The 26,930-nt window shown below is 37.9% G+C and overlaps 1 protein-coding gene across 1 annotated transcript; it reads right to left on the minus strand.

The window, feature by feature from the left end:
* Positions 1-994: 994 nt before the first annotated feature.
* On the minus strand, positions 995-26,888 carry LOC121641714 (sodium/potassium/calcium exchanger 2-like). The gene is made up of 11 exons (XM_041987992.1): positions 26,776-26,888; positions 25,041-26,073; positions 18,202-18,453; positions 17,240-17,348; positions 14,306-14,356; positions 12,927-13,004; positions 9,647-9,786; positions 7,760-8,032; positions 5,361-5,450; positions 1,750-1,916; positions 995-1,564 (listed from the first exon to the last, which is right to left on the minus strand). Exons 1-11 carry the CDS (start codon positions 26,886-26,888, stop codon positions 1,315-1,317), a joined length of 2,556 nt encoding a protein of 851 aa, XP_041843926.1. The 3' UTR covers positions 995-1,314.
* Positions 26,889-26,930: the final 42 nt, after the last annotated feature.

The following is a 26,930-nucleotide window of genomic DNA, read 5'->3' on the forward strand; positions in this document are numbered from 1 at the left end:
AAAAAAAAAAAAATCATAGTTGAGCATTACGACCTGCAGTGTGAACGTGGTCTTTTATGTTATATTCAGGCTGGATTAGAATTGGAAGATTTTGTAGCTGAGTTTTGTCTCCCAGAAGACATATAGTAAATAAGGTAAATGTACTATGGAGGTTTTTTGTACAAATTACAAGAGACAGATGCAGCTGTAATTTTAAAAAAGTTTAGGTTTTATCGTAGCCTGCTGTTCTACAGTTATTTTTAATCTACAGCAAATTATTGTTCTTCAGCATGTTAAGGTGACAGCCAGATTCTCCTGATAATCTATACAGTTTTTAAGCTGATAGTATTCATGTTAAAGCCTGTAAAAGCTGGTAATAATAAATAAAAATGTAACAGCAATCTTTTCAGCGCACAGGGCCTCGCAACCCCTTTGTGACAGTTTCATTAATATGTTTATATTCTTAATGAAAGGGTTTATTTGTAAAGCTTCGATTCAGCACTCATGTTAGGAAATCTTACAGGGAAAAACATAACTATCCAATCGTTGCCTTACTTTGTTATTACACATGGTTTTTGCAGAAATTCACCCACGCTGTGTAAAATGCTTAATGTCTGCTTACACAGTAGTTGAAGGGTTAGACTGGCTGCCACTTGTCAGGTCGCAGGAGCTCACTTACAACACACAGAGGGAGAAACAGATCATTATGGGACTTGTTTGTGGCTGTTTTAAGATTTAAAACATATAGTGATTTTTAAATTATCCTTATAGAGGGTTTGGATAGAAATGAAGCAGTAGCCTGCAGGACTGAAAAATAAGGCCAATAGAAATGACACAAGATGCATTTATTCGATTGACCACAAGAGGGCAGCTCAGCCAGACAGACTATTTTAGCTCCATATTTGGTCCTTAAAGCTTTTAAGTTGTTTCTTTATGAGTATTCCCATTTAACTCACAGGTCTGCATCGTTATCAGTGTGGCTGTTTTTGAGGGATATGAAATGCTGCAGCTGCTCCACACATTCATCTTTTGCACGTCCTCAAGATGGCAACAACCAAAAGTAGAACCACGCGTAGAGCCTACGTCTAACATGTTCACCAATCAACTCTTAAACTTTTAATTTGATTCTTTTTGTTTTAATTGTGGAAAAACAGGCGATGGTTACTGTACAGCTGTTTAAGAAAAACAAAGATGTGTTTAGGGTGGAATTTTCCTATAACAACATAACATCTGGCCTGCTGTTTGATATTATACTATCTAAAGTATCCAACATACAGTACTGATCCTGCCTGGCGATGTTAAGTGGTGTGCAGCGGTTCTGTTGAGCCCATCAGCTCAGATGGAAATGGGACAGACGATGATGCGGTCCTCCAGCATGACGCTGAGGACCAGGAACACAAAGTACAGTACGAACATGGTGAGGCCCAACATTTTGCTCATCTTCCAGCGACAGGCAGCGATAGAGATGATGACGAAGAGGAGCATGAGGAAGAGCAGCACAATGGCGCAGAACAGACCGTTGGAGCTAACGGTCACCGGCTCACCGTTGTGGAGAAAGGTGTAGATGAGCCACGGGACAGGCAGACTGAAACCACATGGGCAGACATGTTACATAATCTGACATGCAGCAGGCTCAGTCTGGGACGTTAAATAAACTTTTCTTATATATTTGACATTGTAGTAAAGTATACTTTAGAATTTGTGAGCATTTAACTCATGGAAAGTCTTTACATTTACATTTATACATGTAAACTGACCATAACAGCTCACCCAACAGTGATGTCAAAGATGTTACTGCCCACCGAACTGGACACGGCCATGTCGCCCAAGCCTTTCCGGGCCACGATCACACTGGTGATCAGGTCGGGGATAGAAGTCCCTGCCGCCAGGATGGTCAGGCCCATGATTTCCTCTGAGATGCCCACAGTCTCCCCCACCTGTGAGCGTGAACAGATCAAACCAGCTGTTACAGGAAGCAGCACCCTGAGAAGTCCCCAGTCTGACTCATCTTACAAACAACCGTAAAAAAACAAATAAAGAGTATGCCTTTTTTTTTTAAATAATGTGGTAATTTTTTTATACCATAAAATGCAGAAATCACTATTTTTCAAGAAACACAACATATTTTTGAAAGTCAAAACCGCATAATCATCGACGGGAAGGTGAGTGTAGTCTTTCTTGCTCTGCCAACCACAGACACCCAAATTCTTTCCCAGAATTTAGTGTCTTCCCTCTCTTTGATTCTTTACTTTTGAAAAGGAATTACAAATTTAATTGGATTTTTCTCTGATGAAGATTCGGGATTTCTGGCCCTGTTTGAAATACTTGATTTGATTTGATTTATTCCAGACATGTCAACATCATTGTACCAAACATAATAACACAATAAGAAAACGATCTTTAACACTGATTTGAAACCATATGTACATGTGCATAAAATACATCTATAGTCTATAAATAATCTCTACTCACCATGCATACATCCATCTATATGTACATCTACCTATTTATACACATACCCCCACACATACATGTGCACAGCAATACACATACAAATTTATCCACTTAACATGTCTGAAATGGGGTCAGAAGAAGCTAAACCTTATTTAAACCTACCTCTACTCCAATATTTAACAATTACTCTTTACAATCATCCTGTTTCCTGAGTCCAATGAATCCATGGGGAGAAAAAAAATATATACACTGTACAGCAAAGTAAAAAGTAATAATTTTTCCCTAATACATTTTAAAGCGGTAATAACACACCCTCCTTCCCATCAACCCATACACTGAAATCTGCATCCACACACACATACATACACTAAGCACCCTGAGAGCGCTCATGCTTAATCCCATTTACAACGCAAGAGCCACCCATTCGAAACCACCACAGGTTTTCATCACTGTTCTTGTTGCAAACCATCAGTCAGCCTTTTTTTTTTTTAACACAGTCATACTCGAACATTGCTTCAGTTCTTGGCTGAGTTCATTTCAAACCTTCACACTATTGACTGAGATGCACATTCTCTTCATGGTTGTTCGAACGCTCCTAGTTCTAAAGATCAGGTTTCCTCTGTAATCACAGCCCCCCCTCTAACTGAAAAGTTTCTGAATATTTACTGGTAGTTGGTTGTTCCTGGCTTTGTACATTAACAGAGCAGACTGAAATTCTACCAGATCTGGGAATTTAAGTAGGCAGGAGTTTCTAAATAAACCGTTAGTGTGGTTCTGGAAACCTGCCTTATGAGCCATCCTGATCTTTTCTGAAGTTTGCACAGTGGTCAGAGTGAGGATTTGTCAGTGTTGCCCCAAAAGTCCACACAGTAGTCAAATATATAAGTGAGCAATATAGAATATTTAATGTTTGAATATTCAAGAAAAACTTAGCTTTACAGAGGACTGAAATACTTTTGTATAATTTAGCTTGAACATATTGAATGTGCGGTTTCCAGCAGGTCTTGTAGTCCTTCATCACACCCAGAAACTGGATTTCTTTAACTCTCTCCACCTTTACACCCTCTATCACCACTTTTGAATTTCGAACAGTCGTAATGTAGACTCATGGATGATTAAGACTTGTTCCAGTAGCAATGCTTGAAGAAATCACTTTCCAGAAAGTGGTGGCAGGTTTGGTGGCTGCTTATTAGTTCATCTTTTTTTCCCTTTCAGAAAACCGCTCTCTGAAATTAGCCGCCTTTCTTCACATCCGAGCCTCTGCTCCATCAACAGTAGCTCTCATGTCTATCAGGCGACGTTGGGACTTCGGGTATTTTACAGGTCTTGGTGCTCAATTCAGATCTTTAGCTGAGAACTCAGGAATAAAAATGTTAAATGATTTGCTAGTTGCTTTGTGTGATTTTAATATGAATGGAAATGATTGTGTTCAATTACTTGTGATATCATTCCATATCAATCAGTGGATCGTAAATTGAATCGAAATTGAATCGTGACTGAATTTGAGATATCACCAAACATAAAATCTTTATCTACTAAATCGATATATCGTATTGTGATCAAACTGGTGAATAACACCCCTAGGGTGAATGTAGCCTTAGCGTGCGTGGGGACTCGGTTCTGTTGGGGGGCTGAGTTTGGGTTCATGCTGCACTACTCAAACAAATCGGACCTTTTAAATAATGTGTTATTCTCCTTGCCAGGGGAAGGGGTGCATCAAGAATTAATAAAGGAGACGACGAGACACAACGAAGAAGAAAACACGTTCATGTATTAATGCAGGACTTCTGTTTCCATCACACCGGAGCCAAACATGACTGCATCAGATCAAAGTGCTCTTAGGCTGATCAGATTTACAGCTGCATCTCAAAAAAATTGAATATTACGAAAAAGGTCAATATTTATAATCACTCATTTCAGCAAGTGAAAGCTATATATCTTATAGATTCATGACAGCCTTTATTGCCTGTTTGGTACAATGATGTTGACATGTCAGGAATAAATCAAATTCATGATGCCTTTATTATTTTTAAAAAACAGGATATTTTAAACAGAATTGTCAGGCTTCTGAAAATATGCTCTTTCCTATGCACTCAGTACTTTGTTGGGCCTCCTTTTTGTATGAATTACAGCATGAATGCAGCGTGGCGTGGCACTGTTCAGGTGTAATGGAGGCCCAGGTGGCTTTGATAGTGGCCTTCGGGTCATCTGCATTGTTGGGTCTGGTGTCTCATCTTCCTCTTGACTGTCTGTGGGGTTCAGGAGAGTTTGCTGGCCAATCAAGCACAGTGACACCACGGTCACTGAACCAGGTTGTGGTTCTTTTGGCAGTGTGAGCAGGTGCCAAGTCCCACTGGAAAAATAAATCAGCATCTCCATAAAGATTTATCAGCAGAAGCATGGAGTGCTCTGAAATTTCGTTTGTAGGTGGACCAGAGTTCGCTTCTTTGATCTAAATCAGTTTGTTTGCACATTCAAACCTTCCAAAGCAAAGAAGACTTTCCAAGAAAACAAACTGGAATTTGAATCTGGTGTGAATGCGCAGTTAGTCTTCAGCTTGTAAACCTGTCTGTGGCGGACGTGTCTCAGCCATCTTTACCGCCCTGGAGCATGTGACACTTAAAGCCCATCTTGTTTCTTTCTTTTTCTATATTTTCATCCTTTTTTTCTGATCCAGCGCAGCCAGCTGTCTTGAATGATTGCTATATTTTTTAGAACACATATGATGGACAGGAGGCTGCAGGAGGAGCTGTTTTTACAAAAGCTTGGAGCTTGGTTTCAGGTGTTTGATTCTGAGAGTTCAGTTTATAAAATTTCAATCAAACACATTTAACATGTTTTGTGAAAGTGGTTTTGTTCTGACTTAATCCATAATTCCTCATATTTGGCTGTTATGTAAACACTTAACGTGTGAAGGACGAACCAACCTGATGAGCCCACCACACCATCAGGTAGGAGAAGATGCCGATCCAAAAGATGGAGCCGATGAATGTCATGACGAAGAATTTCCTGGATGTCTGGAAAACACACGACATGTTTGCATGTTAAGTTCCCAAACACAGAAAGCTAAAAAGTGACATGCAGCATGTTTCTTCACAGAAGAACCCCTGATTGGGGGACTTTAAAACAAAGTCTGAGCCAAAATGGCCATTTTGGAGACTTTTTTTAAAAATAAACTTTGTTCTTCCTCACTATAATAAAGTTGACCTTCACAGAGAAGATGTTCACACATCAAACTGTGATCTGATGTTTAGAACTCAGGGTATTCACAAAGTATTCCCTTGGGGTAATAGGAGACACTCCAGGGGGTACAAGAGAACATAAAAAAGGAACATACCTTGTTCTATTTTTTTATTATTTTTATTATTTATTATTATAACTTCTAGATCTTGAAAGTTACTCTAATAATATGAAATAAATTTTTCAGTTCCAGATAACTGTGATTGAATGTTGTGATCTTGTAGATCTTTTAAGTTGTAATGGTCATAAAAATGAGTAAATATATGAATGATTAAATGTGTAAAGAAATAAAAAATAAAAATTAAATGAAGTTTTATCTATATAAATAAACATAAAACAATGTATATAATATATTTAATATATATGAAGTTAGTAATATATATTTCAAAATATATCTAATTGTCAACTTCATTAAATTAATTAATTTATAATTATATATATATATATATAATGCATTAAATATAAAAAAAAATGATGTAACTGATAAACTGAAGCAAAATATTAAAATTGTGCCTATTTGTATCAAGAAATGTCATGTTTTCTAAAAGGTTCAATCAGTGAATGTAAACATCTGAATGGTGTACTTCTTACTTCTTTGCTCTAAAACAAAGTTTTTATCGTTTATAGTTTTTTTTTTTGTTAATATTTTACTGGTTTCACCTACTGGAAATCAAAGTGAGCTGAATGTGGACCCTGAACTAAAACATAAATTGACAACCCTGGATTTGGGGGAACTTGGCTGAAAAATTATTCTACATATTGAAAAAAGTTTGAGAATAAATTTATGGTGCAAAAGTATATTTAATAAATTTTATTAAGAATATGAATAGTGGATTTAATGCTGGACCTGTTGCAGAGACATGATGAAGATATTTCAAGCCACAGAATTTACTAAGCGTTTTGGACACAAATCTCAGCAAATAAAATCCAAATTGTGACTCAATTATTGTGAAAATGTTTTCTGTAATGAAAGACATTCTTTGTTCTTCTTTTATTATCTTAGCTGCAGTAATCAGGGCATGTGGGGTCTCATGTCTACACAGAGATTTGCAGCAGTGCAGAAATGGAAGATTGGGGGTGTTTTATTGGCCTCTTGCTGTCTTGTTTTAGTATCTGTTCCATTTCACTAGCTGTGTCTGTAATTAAAATATATATATATATATATATATATATATATATATTTTTTTTTTTTAATATGTATATATATATATATATATATATATATATATATATATATATATATATATATATATATATATATATATATATATATATATATATATATATATATGTGTGTGTGTGTGTGTGTATATATATATATATATGTATATAAATATATATAAATAGAATAAGGGAAGATTATTTTATCTTGGTGAAATAACTTAGTCAAACTTTTACTTTCTTTTCCCTGCAGAGAGCCACTTATATTTATATAAATATATAAACTCAACAGCCCCTTTATCAGGTCCAGCTTGCTAGTACCAGGTTGGACCTCCTTTTTCCTTCAAACTGCCTTCATTCCTGGTGTCATAGATTCAACTCGGAGGTTTTGCTCCATATTGACATGACAGCATCACACAGTTGCTGCAGATTTGTTGGCTGAACTTCCATGATGAGAATCTCTTGTTCCAGCACATCCCAAAGCTGCTCTACTGGATTGAGACCATTACACCAGCAGCAGACTGAACCGTTGATTCATGATGTTAAAGTCTGCTACTAAGCCATTATATTGGACAGTGGACCTTGAGGACCAGAGTTGGGGATTCCTGGTCTTCACCACGTCTACATGAGTAAATGTACTGAGTTGCTGCCATGCGATTGGCTATTTGTCTTAACAAGCAGGTGAGCAGGTGGACCTAATAAAGTGGTCAGTGTGAGATATCTCAGCCTTTCAGCTGGAATCCATCAATTTTATTCTTTGTGAACTTTGAAGAACCTGTGAAACCAGACTGTGAGGTGCAGTGCTACACGTATAAACTGTGTTCACACAGAGCAGATTAAGAGTAATGACAGTCAAAGCGCAGCCCTCTCCTCCCCACTGTAACCTGATTGGCCGCTGCAGCTTTGATGAGTGTTTTTTTCCTACCAGGTTACGAACGTCAGGTAGCGTGAGCCAGAGCGGGAACACGATGGGCAGCAGGAGCAGGTAGGTGACCTGCTTACGGGGGGTCTCAGGCCATTCTAAAGAAAGCGGCTCGTTTTCCTCTTCCTCTTCTTTCTTTTCATCATCCTTGTCTTCCTCATTGTAGTCCTCCTCCTCGCTTTCGCTGGGCTCGCTGCTTTCCTCGTCGCCGCTCTCGTCCTCAGAGCTGCCCCCCGAGCCCTCTGACCCCCCCGCTGGTGCTGATGCTGCCGCCCCCTGCAGGACAGAAGATGCAGTGTGAGCATGTCAGTAAACATGAAACATGATTCTCAGGCTGTTCATGATCACTGCTGAATTTTATATGTAAATAAATAAAAAAAAAAAAAACTCAGATCTGCAATTTTGTTTATTTTGCACTTTATTAGAACTTTTCAGTATGACTGCATACAATATTTATTCAGCTCCATGTGAAATCCTCACTGAAAGTGGGTGGTGTCAATTTAACTTAAATCTTTTCCTAAATAATTGCATTTAATTGCAACACTTTGCTTGACTTGTGTTTCTTTTCATGCCCCATTAAAATATAAGTCAGCAAATATAAAGAAATACAATATGTAGAAACAAAATTACAGTAAAATGTAGCAGAGAAAAGTCCAAATTCCTGCATATGTCATTTATCTTCTTCACTTTAACTTTTTTTTTATTATTAAATTAAGATAAATAATCCAATTATGAGTGCATACTTTTTTGTTTTTTATGACATGGCAGGGTCATTTTGAAGTGGTGGAAAATTAGTGTTTGATTAATGTGATTACTTTCTGTTTAAGGCTTCAGTTTAAATAAATCCTGAATTATTAGAACACATTTGTTGTCTTGTGATAATGCAAAAATGAACTTGTTAAAACTACAAAATAAATGAAAGCACGACTAATCTCTGCCCCCCGAAAAGCAACAGTTATGAAAAAGGTTGTTTTTAATTTCCTGTTTATCAGAACAGAAAATCTTTTTCTGTTTTCTGATTTTTAGAAGAAATAATTGAGTGTTTTAGGCTTTATATAAATAATAACATCAGAAATATTTCTTTCTCGCCATCCTTATTTCCATTAGTTGCTTTGTTGTAGAGCACAAATGTTAAACTCTGGTGCTTGAGGGCCACTATCCTGGTTTTTTAGGTTTTTTTTGTCCCTGCTCCAACACACCTGGCTGAAATTGATGGGTCATTATGAAGAAGTTGGAGCCATTTGATTTGAATAATGTGTGTCGGAGCAGGGAAACAACAAAAACCTGCAGGATAGCGGGACTGGAGGACTGGAGTTGACACCCCTGTGGAGGCACATTAATAAAAAAAATACTACAACAAGCAGCCTTTAAGGATTTCAAAATATACTGTATAGTTAAAACATAATTACAGCAATTCAACTACAGGTATATCTTCAAAATATAATGATTTTACAAGAAATATTTGAATCTCTCAGCTCATATCAGTGAGGAAATGTCTCATCTCAACATCAGATAAATGAAAACACAACTAAACACAGTTTCTTTGACAAAAACTCATTTAAAGGCAAGTTGCATATCTAGCTTTGGCTCTGTGATGCATCTCTCCATGCAGTCACTGCATGTTTGTGCCTCAGATTTGGCATGGATGGAAAAACTAGAAGTAGCCGCCTTCCAGTCCTTGTATCTAGACGGTGCATCATCAGTGTTTGAGGTTTTAGGAGAGCTAAGATTTTTGCAAGCATAATAATCTGCAGTCCAGTTGTTTTTAGTATTCATTCCAGTTGTAAACTTCAAACTGTGCTGCCTAGAAAAATTTAATCACACGATTGTTTTAACAGACTGAAAAGAAAGAAACAAACGAAACAAACAGTTTAGTGAGAAATGCTTCACCTTTGACTCCTCTGCCTTCTGTGGCGTCTTCTGCGTGGCCTCTTCGGTTTTAGGGGGCTGTGAGGTGGACGGCGTGGCTGCAGCGCCCCCCGGTGTTCCAGCAGCAGCAGGCTGCTCAGACTTTGGTTTCTGATCTTCATCTGAACACAAAGATAACAGAGTGAGAATGATGTATAGATCAGATATGTTTAAACACTGAAAGCTGCAGGTGTCATGTTTCATGTTTCATGTGATGAATGAACTCAAACTTTATTCAATCAGCTTCTTATAAAGAAGAATCACACAAACCTCAGTGATTCACTGAATTTCAACCTTTACTGAGGGATTAATCTGTTTCTTTGCGTTTCATTTTCTAAGGACAAAATAAAGAATTAAAAGGTAAAGTGAGAGCATAGGATGTTTCATATTACTGGCTCATGATGTGTTTTCTTCGCTTCATGAGGACATTAATAAACTGCCATTTGAATGCACAACCACCTGCAGAAGAGTTATGTTCATGTTACAGTTACCTGCAGCCTCATTTACACACCGGAGCAACGTTGGTGTTCTGGTCATGTGATGAAGGTCATTGATGATCCATAGATATTTGGATGGTAAATATTAAAATTCATAAAAAGCTGCTGCTTCCAGAAGCACACGATCATGTTTTCTGACTTCCATCTTATTATTATTATTTGCTTTTAAATAATTATTTTTATTTATATGTTTATTCTTAATTTATTGAGAAGACAAACTCTGGACTAACTGAAGATGTTTCAGGCGAACAGGTTTATATTTTATATTAATTATTTTATGGTTGTCTGAGAAGCTGCTGAATTTGTGGATTTGGTCTGAATGCGACTGAATCTGTAAACAAATGAAAAAGTGAACTGATTCAAGCTGCAAACTACATTTGAACCTTTCTCATCACAGTAAGATTTAACCTCATCAGCACCATCAGCAGCTCTGAATGGATGCTTCTTATACATACATGTGGCTTTGACCATTTACCAAAGAACCAGACAAACAGTATAAACAGGAATAAATATAATCTGACATTTTTAATGCTTTAATGTATTTAGGTTGCAGGAAATCTCTGCAAAAGACACAAAATATATAAAAAAATTATATAATGAATTAAATAGTATAATGAATTAAATAAATTAAAATAAAGATTAAAAGGAAAATTGGCTAAAACAAGCTTAAAAAAAGCTGAAATAGAATAAGCTAAAATAAAAGATAAAAAATAACTACATAAACTTGAAGAAATGGAATAAAAAGATCTAAATTAAAAAAAGATTGAAAATAAAATAAACTAAAATAAGATTAAATAACAGATAAAATTAAATACATTAAATTAAATTAAAGATTAAAAATATAATTAGCTCAAATAAGCTAAAAAAAAGCTCAAAGAAAATAAAAATTTAAAAAAATAACTACATAGAAAGATGAAAAAATGGAATAAAAGATCCAAATTAAAATTAAATAAAAAGCTAAATATTGAGAATAAAATAAGGCAAAAAAAGATAAGCTAAAATAAATCAAGATAAAATTAAACATAGCATGTTCATTCCCACAAGGAAAGAGATTTGTATTTTGTGCCTGTTTAATTTTTTAGATGAACGAGTATCTCCTGACGTATTTATACAAAGTTTCTCTGAATATTGAACAAAATTAAGTGAATGTAGAGGAAATAATGAGAGAAAATAATGTATGAAATTGAAAACATCTTTACTGCAATTTCAACGTGCACAATATCAATTTAGAAAAGTATTGCTTGAACTTTAATAAATGATAAACTATTGATTATTTTGGTGCAACCACATGTGTATTAATAAAGGCTGCAGCCCAATATCTGCACTTGTACTCCAACTAATCAGCACACACAGTAACAAAAGTGGAATGCTATGCTCTGCAATACATCTGTGTTCAATATCACACACAGGAATAATGCTTTATATAACGCAAGTCATATTGTTTAATAATATTCAACAATGACACTGTATTTTTTTCCTATTATGCAGCTCCTAGGAAAGCTCAACAAACAGCAAATGATCAATTTACTAACAGATTCATGAATGTATTGGTACATTAGTTCAGGTGCAGTTGAAGCAACAGGTCTGTCCTCTGCATTCAATTTCCACTCTGATGGTTTTCATGGGTAATCAACTAAAACTTGAAGTCTTATGCAGCTATGAAGAAAAAAAACATAGTTGGATAAAAAGTCTGACAAACATCCCGCAGCTAATTTCATCCTCTGAGGCAGAACAAACCAGATTTTTAATGTATGAAGACGAGCCGCTGTGTGGGCTGGTATGAAGTGCGAGTGGGAGTGATTTGAGTGTTCGGGGGATAAACACACTCCCCTGAAGGAGGAGACGGCTTCTCACACACACACAAAGCCTCCCATCTGCATGTAAATCCTTAGGACTGATTGATTCGGGCTCATTGAGACCTCTCCAGGCTCACTGCAGCCCGTCTTCGCTGTGCACCTCCGACTCTGAAGCCTCTCATTAGGCTGTAATGTGATGCAGAAGCACAAGAACCAGGAGGCTGCTCTGATTGTAGAGAACGACCTCCTTCAACTCCAGACCATCTCTGACTGACATCACTGACATATCTGCAACAATAACCACTCATCCATTGTCACATACAATGTAAACAAAATATTACTTAATTAAATACTGTCCAAAGTTTGACTGTTTCTATAAATATAATGTATATAAGCTGGATACACAAACACATTTAGCTTAGCTTTGCAGAGACACTAAAGCCCTAATCCAGGCAGGAAAATTCATTCTCTGAACAATGAAAGCAGTGGGCAACACAGCTGAAATGTAAAAGTGACAATTTTCTGCTTCACACTTTTCCGCATTAACCACGCCCACCTCAAAATTTTGACCAATTACATAATTGTTCTTGAACGCCCACGAGAGCCAACGTCTGCTCGGCTGATGTGTCGAAAAAAGACAAGAACTTTAAAACCCGGACCACGAGAACAAAATGACGTCATTTTTTTCTCACGGCCTCAAGAACATGAACAAAGTTCTGTGTTCTCGCAGAGGATGTAACAAGCTTCAGATGCAACAAGCTTCTGGAGGATCTGTACAGTCCGAGTCTGCTGGTTTCCTACTGGAATCCTCTGGTAAGAGGTGTAGGTTACCAGCATATGTGAAGAATTGAGCCAGTTAACTGTGTGACCACAAGTTTAAATTGGAAGTACCAGAGAAAGGATTATAATCAACATGTCAGATGGTCGGGATCTTTTCTGAGAGGTGTTGGATTTTCATATACGACTCACCTTTAGTGTGGTGGTGATGCGACTCTTTCTGCAGTTTTTCTGTCACTGGGATGTTCAGAGGCTTTATTTTGTTCTTTGCTGTAATTAAGAGAATCATCACTTTTATGGGTTTCATGTGAGACACACCGTTTCTGCACAGGCAGGTTTGTAAAGCCCCGTTTCCACTGAGTGTTTCGGTTCGGGGCCGGTGCAGTTCGGTACGCTATTTTGTGTGTTTCCATTATAAAAAGGGGCCCATCCAACCTAACCATACCGCACCATTTATGGACCCCCTTCAGTTGTAGGCCCATAGGAAAATGCTATAGTATGGTTAAGGCGAAGCTACTGGTATCTAATGATAAAATCCTTTGATTGGCGGACAGAAAAGCACCACTGCCCAAGACAAAAGCAAGCGCGAAACAAACAATGTTGCCGTTCAGTTCATGATTCAGTTGAACACTGGAAATAGGAAACGGGTGCCTGCAAACAACAGAAAGGTCTGGCCGTACAATTCTGCGTCTATTGTTCGTACATTGAACCAAAAGCCAAGCAGAACAAAAAAAAGCTTCTGATTGGCCTCAATTGTTGTTTGTAGTGTCACGTTTGTTGTCATTGCACTACTATGACGCCACGCTAGACATTTGGTCTAAATTCTGCATGTCTATTGGCGGTCTGACTTGCAGTGGGAATGCTCATCTGAATTGACTGCGAGATTCTAAAACGTCCGAACTGTACTGGCCCGGGCCGAACCGCTCAGTGGAAACAGGGCTTATGACACAGAAATGAGCAATTCATCGCCATAAAACACGATATGTCTCCTCACTTGTTTAGAGCATCAAATTATGGTCAGAAAGAAGGTTTGTGCCAAAAATGGCAACTCATGGAAGCTGAGAGCAGCCATGTTTACATATTTTTAACTATCTCATTATGTCAAGATAACACGTACAGTTTTCTTGAAAAACAGAACAATTCATGTTGTTTATGCATAACGACAGATGACTGGGGTAGTGGGACTCGAACCGCCAACCTTGCAATTATTGGATGACCCACTGCCGTCGCTATGATGTAACTTTGTTGTCGCTCCATGGGGAAGTTGTGCTGATCTGTTGTTGTGGTTCAGTTTTTTATGGAAAGTGAGGATATCGAGAGATCCTTAAGATTTAATTAATGTATTAATTAATTAATACCGCGATTAATTGTGAAGTTAAATCATTGTGACGTCACCAACAACAGCAACATCCTCGTAGAGGAAAACAGAGGTGAGCGCACTCAGAAAGCCATGCAACACAGAAACAACTCTACTTCATAAACACATGAACGTGCAAGCATCTACTACAGACCAAACAAAAAGCTTCCGGTGTAAAAAATATCAGCACGACAACACAACACCAACACCTTACCTTTTCTCTGTACAAGCCCCTCCCCTCTGACATCACCATTAAAGGATGTTTCTGATTGACAGAGGTGCACAACATAAAAATATCTAACATTAACTCATGTAACTTGTTGATTATTACTTATATACATTTGAAATGGGTACAATGGCTGATATTAAAGTTCAAAAGTCAAAGGATTGACTCATTTAAGTTTCCAAGCTGCAATACAACATCACCAAAGAATCTTTGCACAGGACGTCTATGAGCCAAAACACTGCAACCAGCTCAAAGTTAAACGTTTGCTCTGACTAACCAATAGTTTAAGTCTACAATATGTGTAACAAGAGGCACCAAAACACTCACTGGTAACCTTTTGAACTTCTGAAATTGTTGCTGCAGTGGACCTTTTCCAGCAGATTCTGCATCATACTGTTACCAATTCATGTTTTCTCTTTTTTCCAACAGTAGTTGGTTGGTTGGTGGTCCCGCTTCCTGGATCAGTGAGAACTGACGTTGTTGAAGTCATCCAGGATTTTACATCTGCCCATTCCTCCTGCTTTCAATACATCAACTATCCTGATGAGCTGACGTTACACTGTTATTATTAGATGTTGTGCATCCATTAATGTTTTGGCTCATTGGTTTTTATTATGTTTGTCATTACTCAGATAACAACTTGGAATATTATTTAAGTGTGACATGATAACTCAACAGAGACAATGAAACACAATGAGACAGGGAATCTGGAACGCCACCATCAAATAAATTCGACACATGATGGAAAACCGCAGCAGCGATTCTTTTCTCTCTTACCTCCTCCGACTCCCTTCCGCCGGGGGGTTTTAATGGCCCCTCGGAGGGCTGCTTCTAGGATGGAAACCACAGGGACGAGTTTGATTTCTCAGATACCAGAGTTTTACCCATATTTTACAGAGGGATCTTTTAAATGTCTGGGTAGAAAATCTGTCTCTGTTCTTTCAAACGGAAAGAAATCATGTTCATTTTCCAACACCAGTCTGCTGCAACCAGTCGGTCTGTGGGACCAGGTGGGCAGAAAACTGCCTCCATATTGGCCCAATGCTAATTACCCATGCAAGTTTGATGGAGAACTCCACTTTGTGCTAAGTATCACCAGTGATTCTTTGTATCCAAAGAGAGATCCTGGGATCCTGTTAACCCACCAGGGTTTGCCAAGGTGGGCGCTATATAAAATCTGTTTTAGACCCACAAGCCTGAGCAGAATCCATGTGAGGAGCACATTTATGTGTTGGCTGACTGCTATTAGCTAAAACTAATTTAGATGTTAAACAAAATAAAGCAATCTTAATTAGTCCAAACCTATACAGTACAAATGTTGCTTAGACATGGTGCTGCAGTGGCATTGGGTCAATTTAACAAAATGTCAAAAACAGATTCACGTCTCTTCACACCTAAACTTAAGAACTGAAAAGCTAAAGATACTACTACCACATGGTCAGCCTGGAAATTACAGCATGATCAACTATTACATTTTATTACATTACTTATGTACACACCAAAGGAATTACGCAATGTGGTAACAAAAACTCCAGAGAAAAAGAGGTATATCTAAAATACCTGGAAAGTTGATTTTACGCCTCAAAAATCCAAAATGAAAGAAGTTTTTTTTGTACCAGAAAGTACAAAATTATCTAAATCTTGATCATAACTATTATATTGATGTACAAAGAACTGAAACCACAAACGTCTGATGCTTCCTTGTGCTTATGATACCAGAATGCTCTTTCCTTTGTCCTGCCAGACTGAACATTGGTCACAGAAAATCTCAAAACCTGCTGCTCCACACCTGAATATGTAAAAAAAACTACAACACGGATTCATAGAGTCCAGCTGCTGGTTCTCAGTTGGGGTCCCACTGCTGCACCATTTCCACACAGATAAAGAGCTTGGTCTGCTAGACGTCGACTGTTATCCGGCTTTTATTAGCCTGTATTGAAAAGCTGATTAGGGATCAGGGTAGCCGAGTGGTGTGAGAACAGAGAACAGCAGCACGGAGAGTTCGAGGACAGGCTGAAGGTCGGACTGTTTCATCTCACCATGCTGACTTACAGGACGGGACAGACCGAGATAAGTCACCAGCAGCTTTACTGCAACGTGGAACTGCAATGTTTAGTTGGTCGACACAAGTTTGACTGTAATATGCAACAATAATGTATCTTTAGAGCTGTTATAATCAGCATATAAACACTTGACGTTGCTGTACACAGATTATAGGATGTAATAATCTCTTAACTTCTCCTGTGGACACTTGCTGTGTGCACTGAACAGAAGACACTCTAGTAAATCAATAAGCAGCTTCTTCCACTCACACTAGTGTGTAAATGAGCACCCAACATGACATACTTGATACATGCAGTTTCTGAGACATTTTGCATCACTTTATGGTAAAAACTTGTGATCAAAATCTTGTTGAACACAATCTGATACTTCCTTCTGCTGCCTAATGGATACCAGCAAGCAGAAAACCACACTAATAATTTTGACATATCATATAGTAATAAAGAGTAGATGTAAATTTTTTGTTACATTTTGTTAAAGGGTAAAATAAAGACCTCGTATTAAATACTTATATACAGGTAAAAACTGCTGCATAGGAGGATATGAAGCTTTAAAATGATCTTAAGCATGACAAATATTGAAAATAGTGCTTACTACTTCTTTATAAAGATTAAACTTTTGCTCCTCTTGGTAAGTAAATTTTGTTGAAAAGAGTAAAAGTAAAACAGACATGTAGAGTTTGATTTTTGTATAAAGTGACCCTAAAACAAAAACACTTGAAATTGAACATTTTAAAGAATACTGTAATTTTATCTCAAATTAATTGATAATTTTGCCACAAAAGTTATTAAAGGGATCATGAAAACCTCTGTAGTCTTTTAAATCCTGTAAACCCCATTTTGTAAAACCACCATCACATACCTTCCCCCAGCGGGTCCAGTGTGTGGATCATCAGCTGGAAGATGGTGTTCCGCAGCGAGGTGTTGTGGAGGGAAGCTGAACTCCCACCTCTCTGGAGGACCGGACGCACCTACAAGTCCGCAGAGACATCGTCAGTCATCAAACCACAGCATTTGACTTTCACAGAACACACAGTGGATGCAGCACCGAACCAGTGAGGACATTTGAGAACCATAGAGTCTCATGCTGTGCAGTTCCCTAATCAAAACAATCTGGGAGGTTCTCGTAGGAAACAGGTTGCTTTTACGAGTTAGTAAACTCAAACTTATGACTCAGAAGGGGAGGAAAACATTTTTCCCCACCAATAAAGACTTCAATGTCTTTGCTCTTTTTTCAATGACAAAATACTAGTTTTTTTATGCAACTAATGCTGCGAGCTGTTGACTGTCAGTTGGTTCATGAAACTTGGTCAGATTTTTAAAAATAACTTTGGGGAATTTATAGAGTGGTGAATTTAAAATAAATAGTAAAATGCTGCATATCATTTCCCATCCATTTATCCTTTATCTATACCGCTTTGTCCATTATGGGTTGCAGGGAAGATGGAGCCTAACCCAGCATTTCATATTGTTTTCCAATGTTGAAAATTTTCTTTAGGGAAAAACGTATTTTTGAGGTCATTCATTCAGACTGCAAACATGCACATCAAAGCACCCTCACCAGATTCGTTCCCTCAGCCACAGGAATATCAGCCTATGAATGTCCAAGTCACCGTTGACTCCCTGATCCACCTGCTGAATGTGGGCCTGTGCTTTTTCATTTCCAAATCCTAAATAGTTTCTTTTACTAAAAGTAACCAAACCACAGCTGAATCAAGAGTCACATATGCCCCCCAAAACACTAAAAGGGATTAGATGTGTTTATAGATATTAGATCAGCCCAGCTCCGGTCAATGAGTGCATGAGTGCATGAGGCTTTCATACCCTGAGCCTTGCTTTCTCCTCTTGTGTATCCGCCTGCAGGTGGTGGCGCTGAGGGCTTCGCTGAGGGCTTCGCTGAGGGCTTCGCTGAGGGTTGCGCTGAGGGCTGCTCGGAGGCGGAGTAACTTCTGGTTTGGATTTCTCTCCATCTTTTGGTTGTGGAGCAGCAGGAAGAGCAGTAGGGGGAGCAGCAGGAGCAGCAGGTGGAGCAGGAGGAGCAGAAGGAGCAGCAGGAGGAGGTGCAGCTTCGCTGTCCTGTGAAGTCAGAGACAGCTGTTGAGTTAGTTACATATATCTACATATATACATGTATAACTTGTTCGACATGACATATCTATTGAAAGACTGAGGTTTATAGAGGTGCATGTGCACCGCTCTGTTATCAGTAACCAAACATGTTTAACTGAGTCCTGATGGATTAGACTGGTCTAAACTGATACCACATCCATCAATAGTATCAACAATAATCTCCAACCTCAGTCTTAGAGCAGGTTCTGTTTAGACAGGACGAAAAAAGACTGAAGTTATCTAGTTAACGCTAAAAGTCTGAATGTGTTTCTCACTACTTGTAAAAAAGAAAAATAAATAAATTATATATATATATATATATATATCTGATTGAGAGGTTAATCTCATCATTGCTGTGAGGAAATCCAAGTCACTTTCATCTACACTGCCAGTCAAAAGTTTTCACACACTTTCCTATTAAATGTAATGATGAACTCAGTCCAAACTTTTGACTGGTAATGCAGATTTAACCATACTGTTACAAGTCCAAGAAACTCCTGCTTCTAACTTTCCATCATCAGATTATAAAGACTGCCTCCAAACATTTATCTGCCTTCACAGATGAGAAAATATTGAGTTTATCCTTTTCTTTCAGCTGTCATATCTGTGCTACCATACATTTAAACCTCCAAAATACTTCAATTCTCTTCCAAGTTCTCTTCGTACTGCACTTGTTAGCAAGTTTTTAACCCAAGGAACAGAAACAAGTCCTCATCTGGCTGCCGCGGTCTAATCTTCTGCCCTGAACAGAGTGACAGAGACCATAGATTAAGTTATATTAAAAATATTAAATGAATCCATCCATCCATTTTCAGCAGCCTAAGTAGGGAAGTCCAGACTTTCCTTTCCATAGCCACTACTTAAGTTAAATTCAGTTCAATACTGGTTTTCAGAGACTAGGAATGATCTTTTTTTTATCTTAGATCTCAGTAACTGCCTTCTTGCAGTGTATCTAACTGCAGCTTGAGTTACATGTTGACTGTAAACATGCTGGAGACTAAATTGTAGGATTTGACAGTGATAAACGCTGAAACTAAGTTCAGCATATTTATCACAGGAAGAAAGTAGCTGCTTTTTCTGTAGTTTTTTCCAAATAATCATTATTCAAATCCCTTTTGCACACACTGGTACTTCATGACTGACAGAAACTGAGTGACATTGTATGTGGCACGCTGTCTACACCTGGAGTCCTTTCAGTTCAGTACCATCAAAGGGTTTTTACACAAATGCAGGCTGTCACCTGCTCAGACCCACAAATCAATGTTTCTCTGTCAGTGCATCTGAGCAGGCAGCAGCTTCAACACTGGAGATGAAAGGACAAAAGATATATGGGGAATAGACAGAAGTCTGCCTGGTAAGAAATGCTGTGCAGAGACAATCAACAACTGTATGGCTGTCTGTTTTATGTTGGACGAGTAAATGTTATGTTTCCGTTGCTGGGACATAACTTGCAGGTGTAATGACCATGTACTGTGTGCAACTACTCCGGCTCCATCAGGGTCCTCATGAAGACATCAAACTTGAGAAAAGTATCCGCTTCAGACAACAGAACGTCATTCTGAATTTAACCACCACAATTTCTAAAGTTATCTAAGCCAAGCTTTTATTGTTATTAACTTTTTTAGAAAAGATTTAGTCTAACCATGTGCTATGTGTGATGTATATATTAACATTATGTTCTTTATTATATATGTTTATTGTATGGTCGACTTACTTTTGTTAATTTTTTTAATGAACTGTTTATTCTAATCCTTGTACGTTGTGTTTATGTATTTTATAATGCTACATTACAACTTACAATGACCTGCCATGGGACTACAGATGAAAATTGGCCTGAAGAGCTAAATCTGGCATATTTACATGGTGGACCTTGTGTCAACTAATATCCTATTTTAAATAAAGTAATAACACTGTTACATATTTACATATTACTAATACATACACATCATTAAATGACGCATACAGACTGGACTTAGAGTCCAACTCTTTATTTGTAATTAATAGTCAGGTATTAAATCAATGGAAGAAAGTAGGAATCTAATGAGATTTTAATTTGCAACAGCATCAGAATGAATGTCACCGTCCTGTCCTCACACACAGTCCTTCCACTAGCTGCACACAGACCTGCTTCTGTTACTGCAGGAAACTGGCTTAATGGTTTTTATTGTTCTAAAAGCTTCAAGTTTTAATATGATTCTATTTCATTTTATTGTCCTCATCCATCTTATGAAACACCAGGTGTGTGTGTTTGTGTGTCTTGTCTGAGTGAGAGACCGGAGTGTTCACATGAACCTGTCTCAGTCATCATAATAACGTAAGTGGGGACATTTAAAACTGCACAGCTCTTCAGCTGCCTGTGTTGGTCCAGTAAGCTGGCTGTCATCCTCATTTCTCTCAAGCCTTCAGTAACCCTAAAGCAATGAATATGTAGATGAACAGTCAGAGTTAATGGTGAGAAAAAGGAGGAATCAAGGAGGTGCAACTAACAAGCAGAGATCCCTGCCCAACGTGAATATAACACATATTTTATCAGGTAAAAATATTGCACATAAAGGGAATTTTGTGCATTTCTTGTATTGCCATCGCTGTACCCCAACATTTTATGAGAAAACTAGACTGTTGATTCAACCAAAACCCTAAAGATGAGGCACTGGTGAAGCAGTATGCAGCATTTTAAAGCCATGAATCAACTAATTAGTCTGCAGATTATTTACAAAACTGGTTAAATTGAATTGCCAACATCTAAAACAGCAAATATTCAGCTCAGCAGAACAGATGTGTCATACAACTTCAGTGCAACTCAATAAATAAAAAAGGTACAGAGTGTAAGAATGACTGATATCTAGTAGTAAAGATGGGTACAGAAATGATTTCATATGACAAGTACAGTTTTCAATGGATGGTGGCCGTCAGTGGCCAAAATTCATCCAGACATAAACACGTTTTCAGCTGTGAGTGGATCAGGTGCAGCGATGACTGCACTACAGGTAACTACTTCAACAGTACACGTGTACCATCATATTCTATATGCCTTTTAACGCTTCTTATCTGAAACGCTGCTCTAGCATCTATCAAACAAAGCTGGTGCTGCAGTTTTGAAGCTCAGAGGGTTCTCACATCACACACTGGTTGTCTATTTAGAGACACCCTAGTAAAAAGTGGTGGTATGTGGATAAATGGCAAGTAGATTTTAAAGAATAAAACTGTCATTTTTAAGAAAGTAATCACAGATACCAATAGAAACACAGTTTTTAATGGTATATTAATTTTTTCTGTCATTGATCTTTGATGTTGTTACATGCTGCACCTTTAATATTAATCCCAACTAAATACCAACACTGATAAAATGCTTCGGTAATGAACTGTTTAGCCTACAAAAATACCCAATTGCCATTTTCATTTTAGATTAAATAATACATATTGGGTTTATTTGTACTGTGCTTAAAAAAAATCAAGAAGTCTGACCTCGTTTTTCCCCTTAAAACTAAACTACTTTAATCTGTCATTTTTCCTATAAATACATATATGTTTTGTTGTTACTCCAAGTTTGTTTGTGGCCAAATCATTTCCTTATTAGTAACATAGTCAAGATTTAAAAAAATCTGAAAAAAATTTAAACTTCATGAGGTGTTCCTAAATTTTATATTGATGCTCCCACATTACAGAACCACAACCAAAAATATTGATGGAAGGCTGTTAATTAAAAGCATTTTATGAATTTTAAATGCATTTTTTCCCTTCAAAGTACACGAAAAAAAAAATTAAATAAAAAGTACTTAGGATCTTTTACATCTCTATAATTTGAAATTCTGGTGTTGGAACAAGCTTGCTTCTAAGTGCTTATTTCTATCAAGCATCTAATGTGCAGGGCATTTTGCTGTGGCTGGTTGTTTTGAAGTTGCATCATTTCACCAGCTACCAAAGGTATGTAGTAATGCTAAAGTTTTACAGTGCTATGGTAACTTCCACATACATTTCAAAGAATCTGAAGTGAGGTCTGAAGCATGTGGTTTGGCCCAGCTATTCAGCAAAGATCTCTCTAGGTTACTGAATGCCCCATTGTGGCATCTGACCCATCAGCCTGAAACAAATCAAACTTCTTTCTTTCTCCAAAATCCACAATAAGCTGCTTTTCCAGCTCGGCCCACTTACATAACCATGATAGCATCATTAAAACTAGCCTTGATAAGTTAATGAAACATGTACATTTAATGGTTGATTAGTTGTGTTAAGCGAATACATGTGTGTGTTTGTGGAGGACTTGGTGAAAGTAGTGAAATACAGCTGGAAAAATGCAGGCACCCTTTTTGATTTTACGCTCAATTCACACAATAATATGTTATGTCCAGTTTTACTTTGCACATTTTCTTTATGAATAATTCTATACAACTCAGATCATGTTAGTGTTGTCAAAGGTTTACATTACACTCAAGTGACTCAGTGAGAAGTTTAACCCATTGCTGGACATTTTCAGGCTATAAATGGTAAATGAGTGATTTCCGTCAATTTTATGACCTTATAACAGACTGTTATATTGCTAGAGGAGGGAGGCTATTGTTATGCCAGTCACAGTCTTGCTCCCAAAAAAAACTCATCTTCATCTGTTGACAGTGGAAGCACTGTTGTTGATGTCCCCAATCATGTCCAGAGACACTGGAGTCACACCCCAAATGAAGCTGTATGGTTTTAGTCTCTCTTAAATCCTCCTGCATATACCACCTGCCAGTACTGCAGAAGGTAAAGCAACATCTCAGGTCAAATGTGGTCTGCAGGGTCCACGTCTTCATGAATGCTTCATTAGGCACCACAGATAAGTGGCCTAATGTTATCGATGTGATCGTGTGCATGTTGAAAAGTGTTATAAGCATTTAGTTTTTAATGTTCTAAAATGCATGTTCCTTTCTCTTTTTATATTTTATATGAAAAGAAAACTTCTAGAATGTATTTTTATCACTTCATTGGTCTTGATTTTTATATGAAAATTAAACTATTTAAAAGAAAGAAGAAGAAAAAAAAAAGGAAGCTGGATTTCAAAGTATGAAAGCACTAAATGGGGTTAATATGTTTTAATCCTTGTAATCCACTTTTCATACATAGGTGGCACAAAGTGCTTACATAATAAAATGCACATAAAAACAATGTTTGCAAATAAAAATAATATAAAACAGCAACTAAAAGTTTGTAGATCATTAGGGACGTTTTTTGGTTGTGTTACCCTCATATTGAACTTTTTCTTAAGGGTCAACAGGACACTTTTTGTTTTTCACCTATTTACTTAGTTTAGTCAACCTCAGTCCTCAAAACTACCACCTGTTATTATTAAAGTTATTTTAAACCTTTAAATGCCAATCACAGGATTTCACAGTTTTTTGTTGTTGTTTTTTTTTAAATAATAATAATAAAAAAAGAAACCTAAAATGACTTATTTTCTATATGATATGCGACATTGGGGGTGCAGGTGGATTTTTTTTAAGATCATTCTTGAATAGACTCAAGATTTAATCTGTGATGATTTTAAAGACATTTTTTGGGAAATTACTTTTTTTGGTCCTCCAAGTACCTAACAGTGTGGTCAGTTTTAAATGTTACACTGGCATTCAGGGGATTCAAATAACTGAAATAATTACATATTTGTTCATTTTCATAAAAGAATTATGTTAATTTAAATCTTTGATCCAATAGGAAAAACATGAATCTGTAATTTTTTGTTTATAGCAGTTTTTGGGAGAGGACCTTTTGTCCCCAACTGACCTGAAAATGGATTGAAACGGAAACATCCCACAACCGTTAACCCATGCTTAAAAGGCTGAAGTAGGACAAGAACCAAGACGAAAGCAGGATGCAGATAGAAAAGTAAGCTTAACACCATGAATGTGATGTGCAGGACATGCTTGGGCACAGTGCAGATTTCAGATGATTCCTTTCATTATTACTGTAAAAAATAACCAGCAATATGTTAATGCTTTTATACATTCTTGATCTCTTAACCCTCATTGAAAAGTCTGAAACAGATCAGCATTGTTGTATTTAGCCAACCCTACTTAAATAAGAATGTCAGGATTTACTGAACATGAGAAAAATATTGTGATATTGATGTAAAGTAGACCAACAACAAACAGGATTTCCTTGACTAATACATTCCTTATTTGGTGTATAAAATCAGAATTAGTTTACAAACTGCCTTTTTTTTATCCAAAGCAGAATGAATCAGCTTAAAGGTGATAAACAAAATCTGAAACTGACTAATATCAACCATGTGGAAAATTGCGGCATTTCAGCTCTTTGAAAAAAGATTAAGAGAAACGGGGAAAATTAGAGCTAACTGTTTAATCAAAGTTGATAATAGAATCAGTTTTGATTTGTATTTTATGACTGTATTTATTGGATTATGTTAACCAAAACATTGGCATTAAGTTCTTTCCCGTAACTTCAATTGGAAATAATTAAGGACAAAATGACATGCATCAAATCCTTTCCTGAGATAACATTAACTAGAACCCTTGATTATTAATTATTTTGCCCCGGATGTGTGTCTAAACAAGGTATTAACTGACCTTTTCTGGCTCCTCTGTGGTCCACACTTTCACGATACTCATGTGCTTGTTGAGCTGGGTTTTGATTGTTTCCTCAATCTGACTGTTGAACTTCATGAAGCTCACATAGCTCACGTAGCCCATCAAAAGCAAAACGCTCTCCCACCACAGGATGATGTTATCCAGGAAGAAAATGATGAGCATGACGAGGTCCAAGATGTAGAAATTCACGTCCCTAAAGAGAGGCCACCAGGTGAGGTGCAGCATCTCCCGGGAGAAGATGGCACACATGCCGATCACAAACAGGATGTTGAAGACGGCCGAGCCCACAATGGTGCCGATGCCCACGTTGCTGTGGGAGATGAAAACGCCGATCAGGGAGGTGAAGAGCTCTGGGGCAGAGCCTCCAGCTGCCATAAACGTGGCCCCGGCCACATCGTCGGAGATCTCCAACTTGTCTGTGATGACCTCCAGAGCAGGAACAAAGAACTCATCACAAACAATGGCCAAGGCAACAAACATGTAGGTCATGCCTATAACGTGCAGGACCACCCAGCCTTGTCGTCGCTGCGCCACTGAGAAGAGGTCCTCTGGGTAATCACCCTTCTTGTGAGGGGGCTGGGTTGGGTGGTGGGGAGGAGGAGCTGTAGTGGTCAATGGTGAGGGAGTTGTAGGTGGTTTAGGAGGTTGAGGATCTACATAAATACACTGTTCAATATCAGTCCTGTTGACGATTATAGTCAGAGGAGGTTTGGTGATCTCCACCAGAGGAGGTTTGGTGCTCTCGTGTGCCACAACCTCCTCTTCAGTCTCATTGGATGCCATCACCTCCCGGATGTTGACTTCCACAACATCATCAGCACCTCTTTCTGCTCCAACAGAGTCATCAGTCTGGATGGAGGCTTGCGTTTCTGACACCCTGGCCTTTAGATTCAGGGTGTAGACAAAACACAGCAGCACACCTGAGATGAAGAAGAGGAGGCGACTGCTCCTGAGTCTCCTCCTCTGAGGCGAGTGCATGTTTACTGTCTTGACTCCAAACAGGAAGTTATATCAGAGGCATTGCTATTGCTTGACTGCTCCTGTGCCGTTATGTGGAGAGGACGCCACTGACAGAGACACACACACACGAACAAAGTGCGTTTCATCCTTCACTGCAGCCAGCTTTAACGAGAAGATGGACTGAAAACAGAAAACAAAGGACAAAAAATTTCCCATCTTTATCAACGTGTGTGCATTTTTAATGTCCTCTCTCAATTTAGACAAATCTGCTGGAGCGAGGTGCGTGTTTGGGGCGATGCATGCAGACAACCACCTGTTGCTATGGCTACATAATCACTCAGGTTTTGCTCATCAAGAAATAGAATCCTACTAAAAAGCGTTAAATCTGTTAAAACGAGAGAAAAAATCTAACAATTATCAAAGTAAACGCAGTTAATTTAGAAATTGGACTCATTCTCTTATTATTAGTCTGGGAAATAACATGGAGGGGAAATGCACACGTGCCGTAAGTGCTCATTGATGAAACATTAATCAACTTAAGCGGTGAATTAAGATCTCAATGTTAATGAAACCACCAAATCTATGACAAAAGGAGCGCACTGGGTTTAACTGTGGGGTAAAATAAGGATAACACGGATTACGACGCAAGGTCGATGTAAATCTTTAATCCATATTCCTTTAGCATTGAAATTTGAGGGAAAAGGCAACAAAAAGCAGGGATTAGTCGTGTGGTGAGTGTTGCTGCGGGTCTTACCTGTACCGACGGTTGCTGGGCTCCTCGCCGCGGCGGAACGTCCCTCCAGCTGTGCGCAACGGACGCAGAGATGCTGACTCCGGATTTTTGGGAACTACAAGGGCGCACCGCATGTCGGGACTTGACCGTAGCTCAGCATAATGCCGTTAAGAGGA

Source organism: Melanotaenia boesemani, chromosome 1, assembly GCF_017639745.1.
Source record: "Melanotaenia boesemani isolate fMelBoe1 chromosome 1, fMelBoe1.pri, whole genome shotgun sequence".
In the NCBI taxonomy this organism is placed as follows: domain Eukaryota; kingdom Metazoa; phylum Chordata; class Actinopteri; order Atheriniformes; family Melanotaeniidae; genus Melanotaenia; species Melanotaenia boesemani.

Bases quoted from the DNA above. Each gene is read 5' to 3' on its own strand.
- LOC121641714 (XM_041987992.1), bottom strand. From the start codon at position 26,888: ATGCGGTGCGCCCTTGTAGTTCCCAAAAATCCGGAGTCAGCATCTCTG. The intron at 18,454-25,040 runs GTCAGTTAATAC...CTGACTTCACAG, and splicing joins CCACAGAGGAGCCAGAAAAG to GACAGCGAAGCTGCACCTCC. The intron at 1,565-1,749 runs GTGAGCTGTTAT...ATGTGGTTTCAG, and splicing joins ATCTTTGACATCACTGTTGG to TCTGCCTGTCCCGTGGCTCA.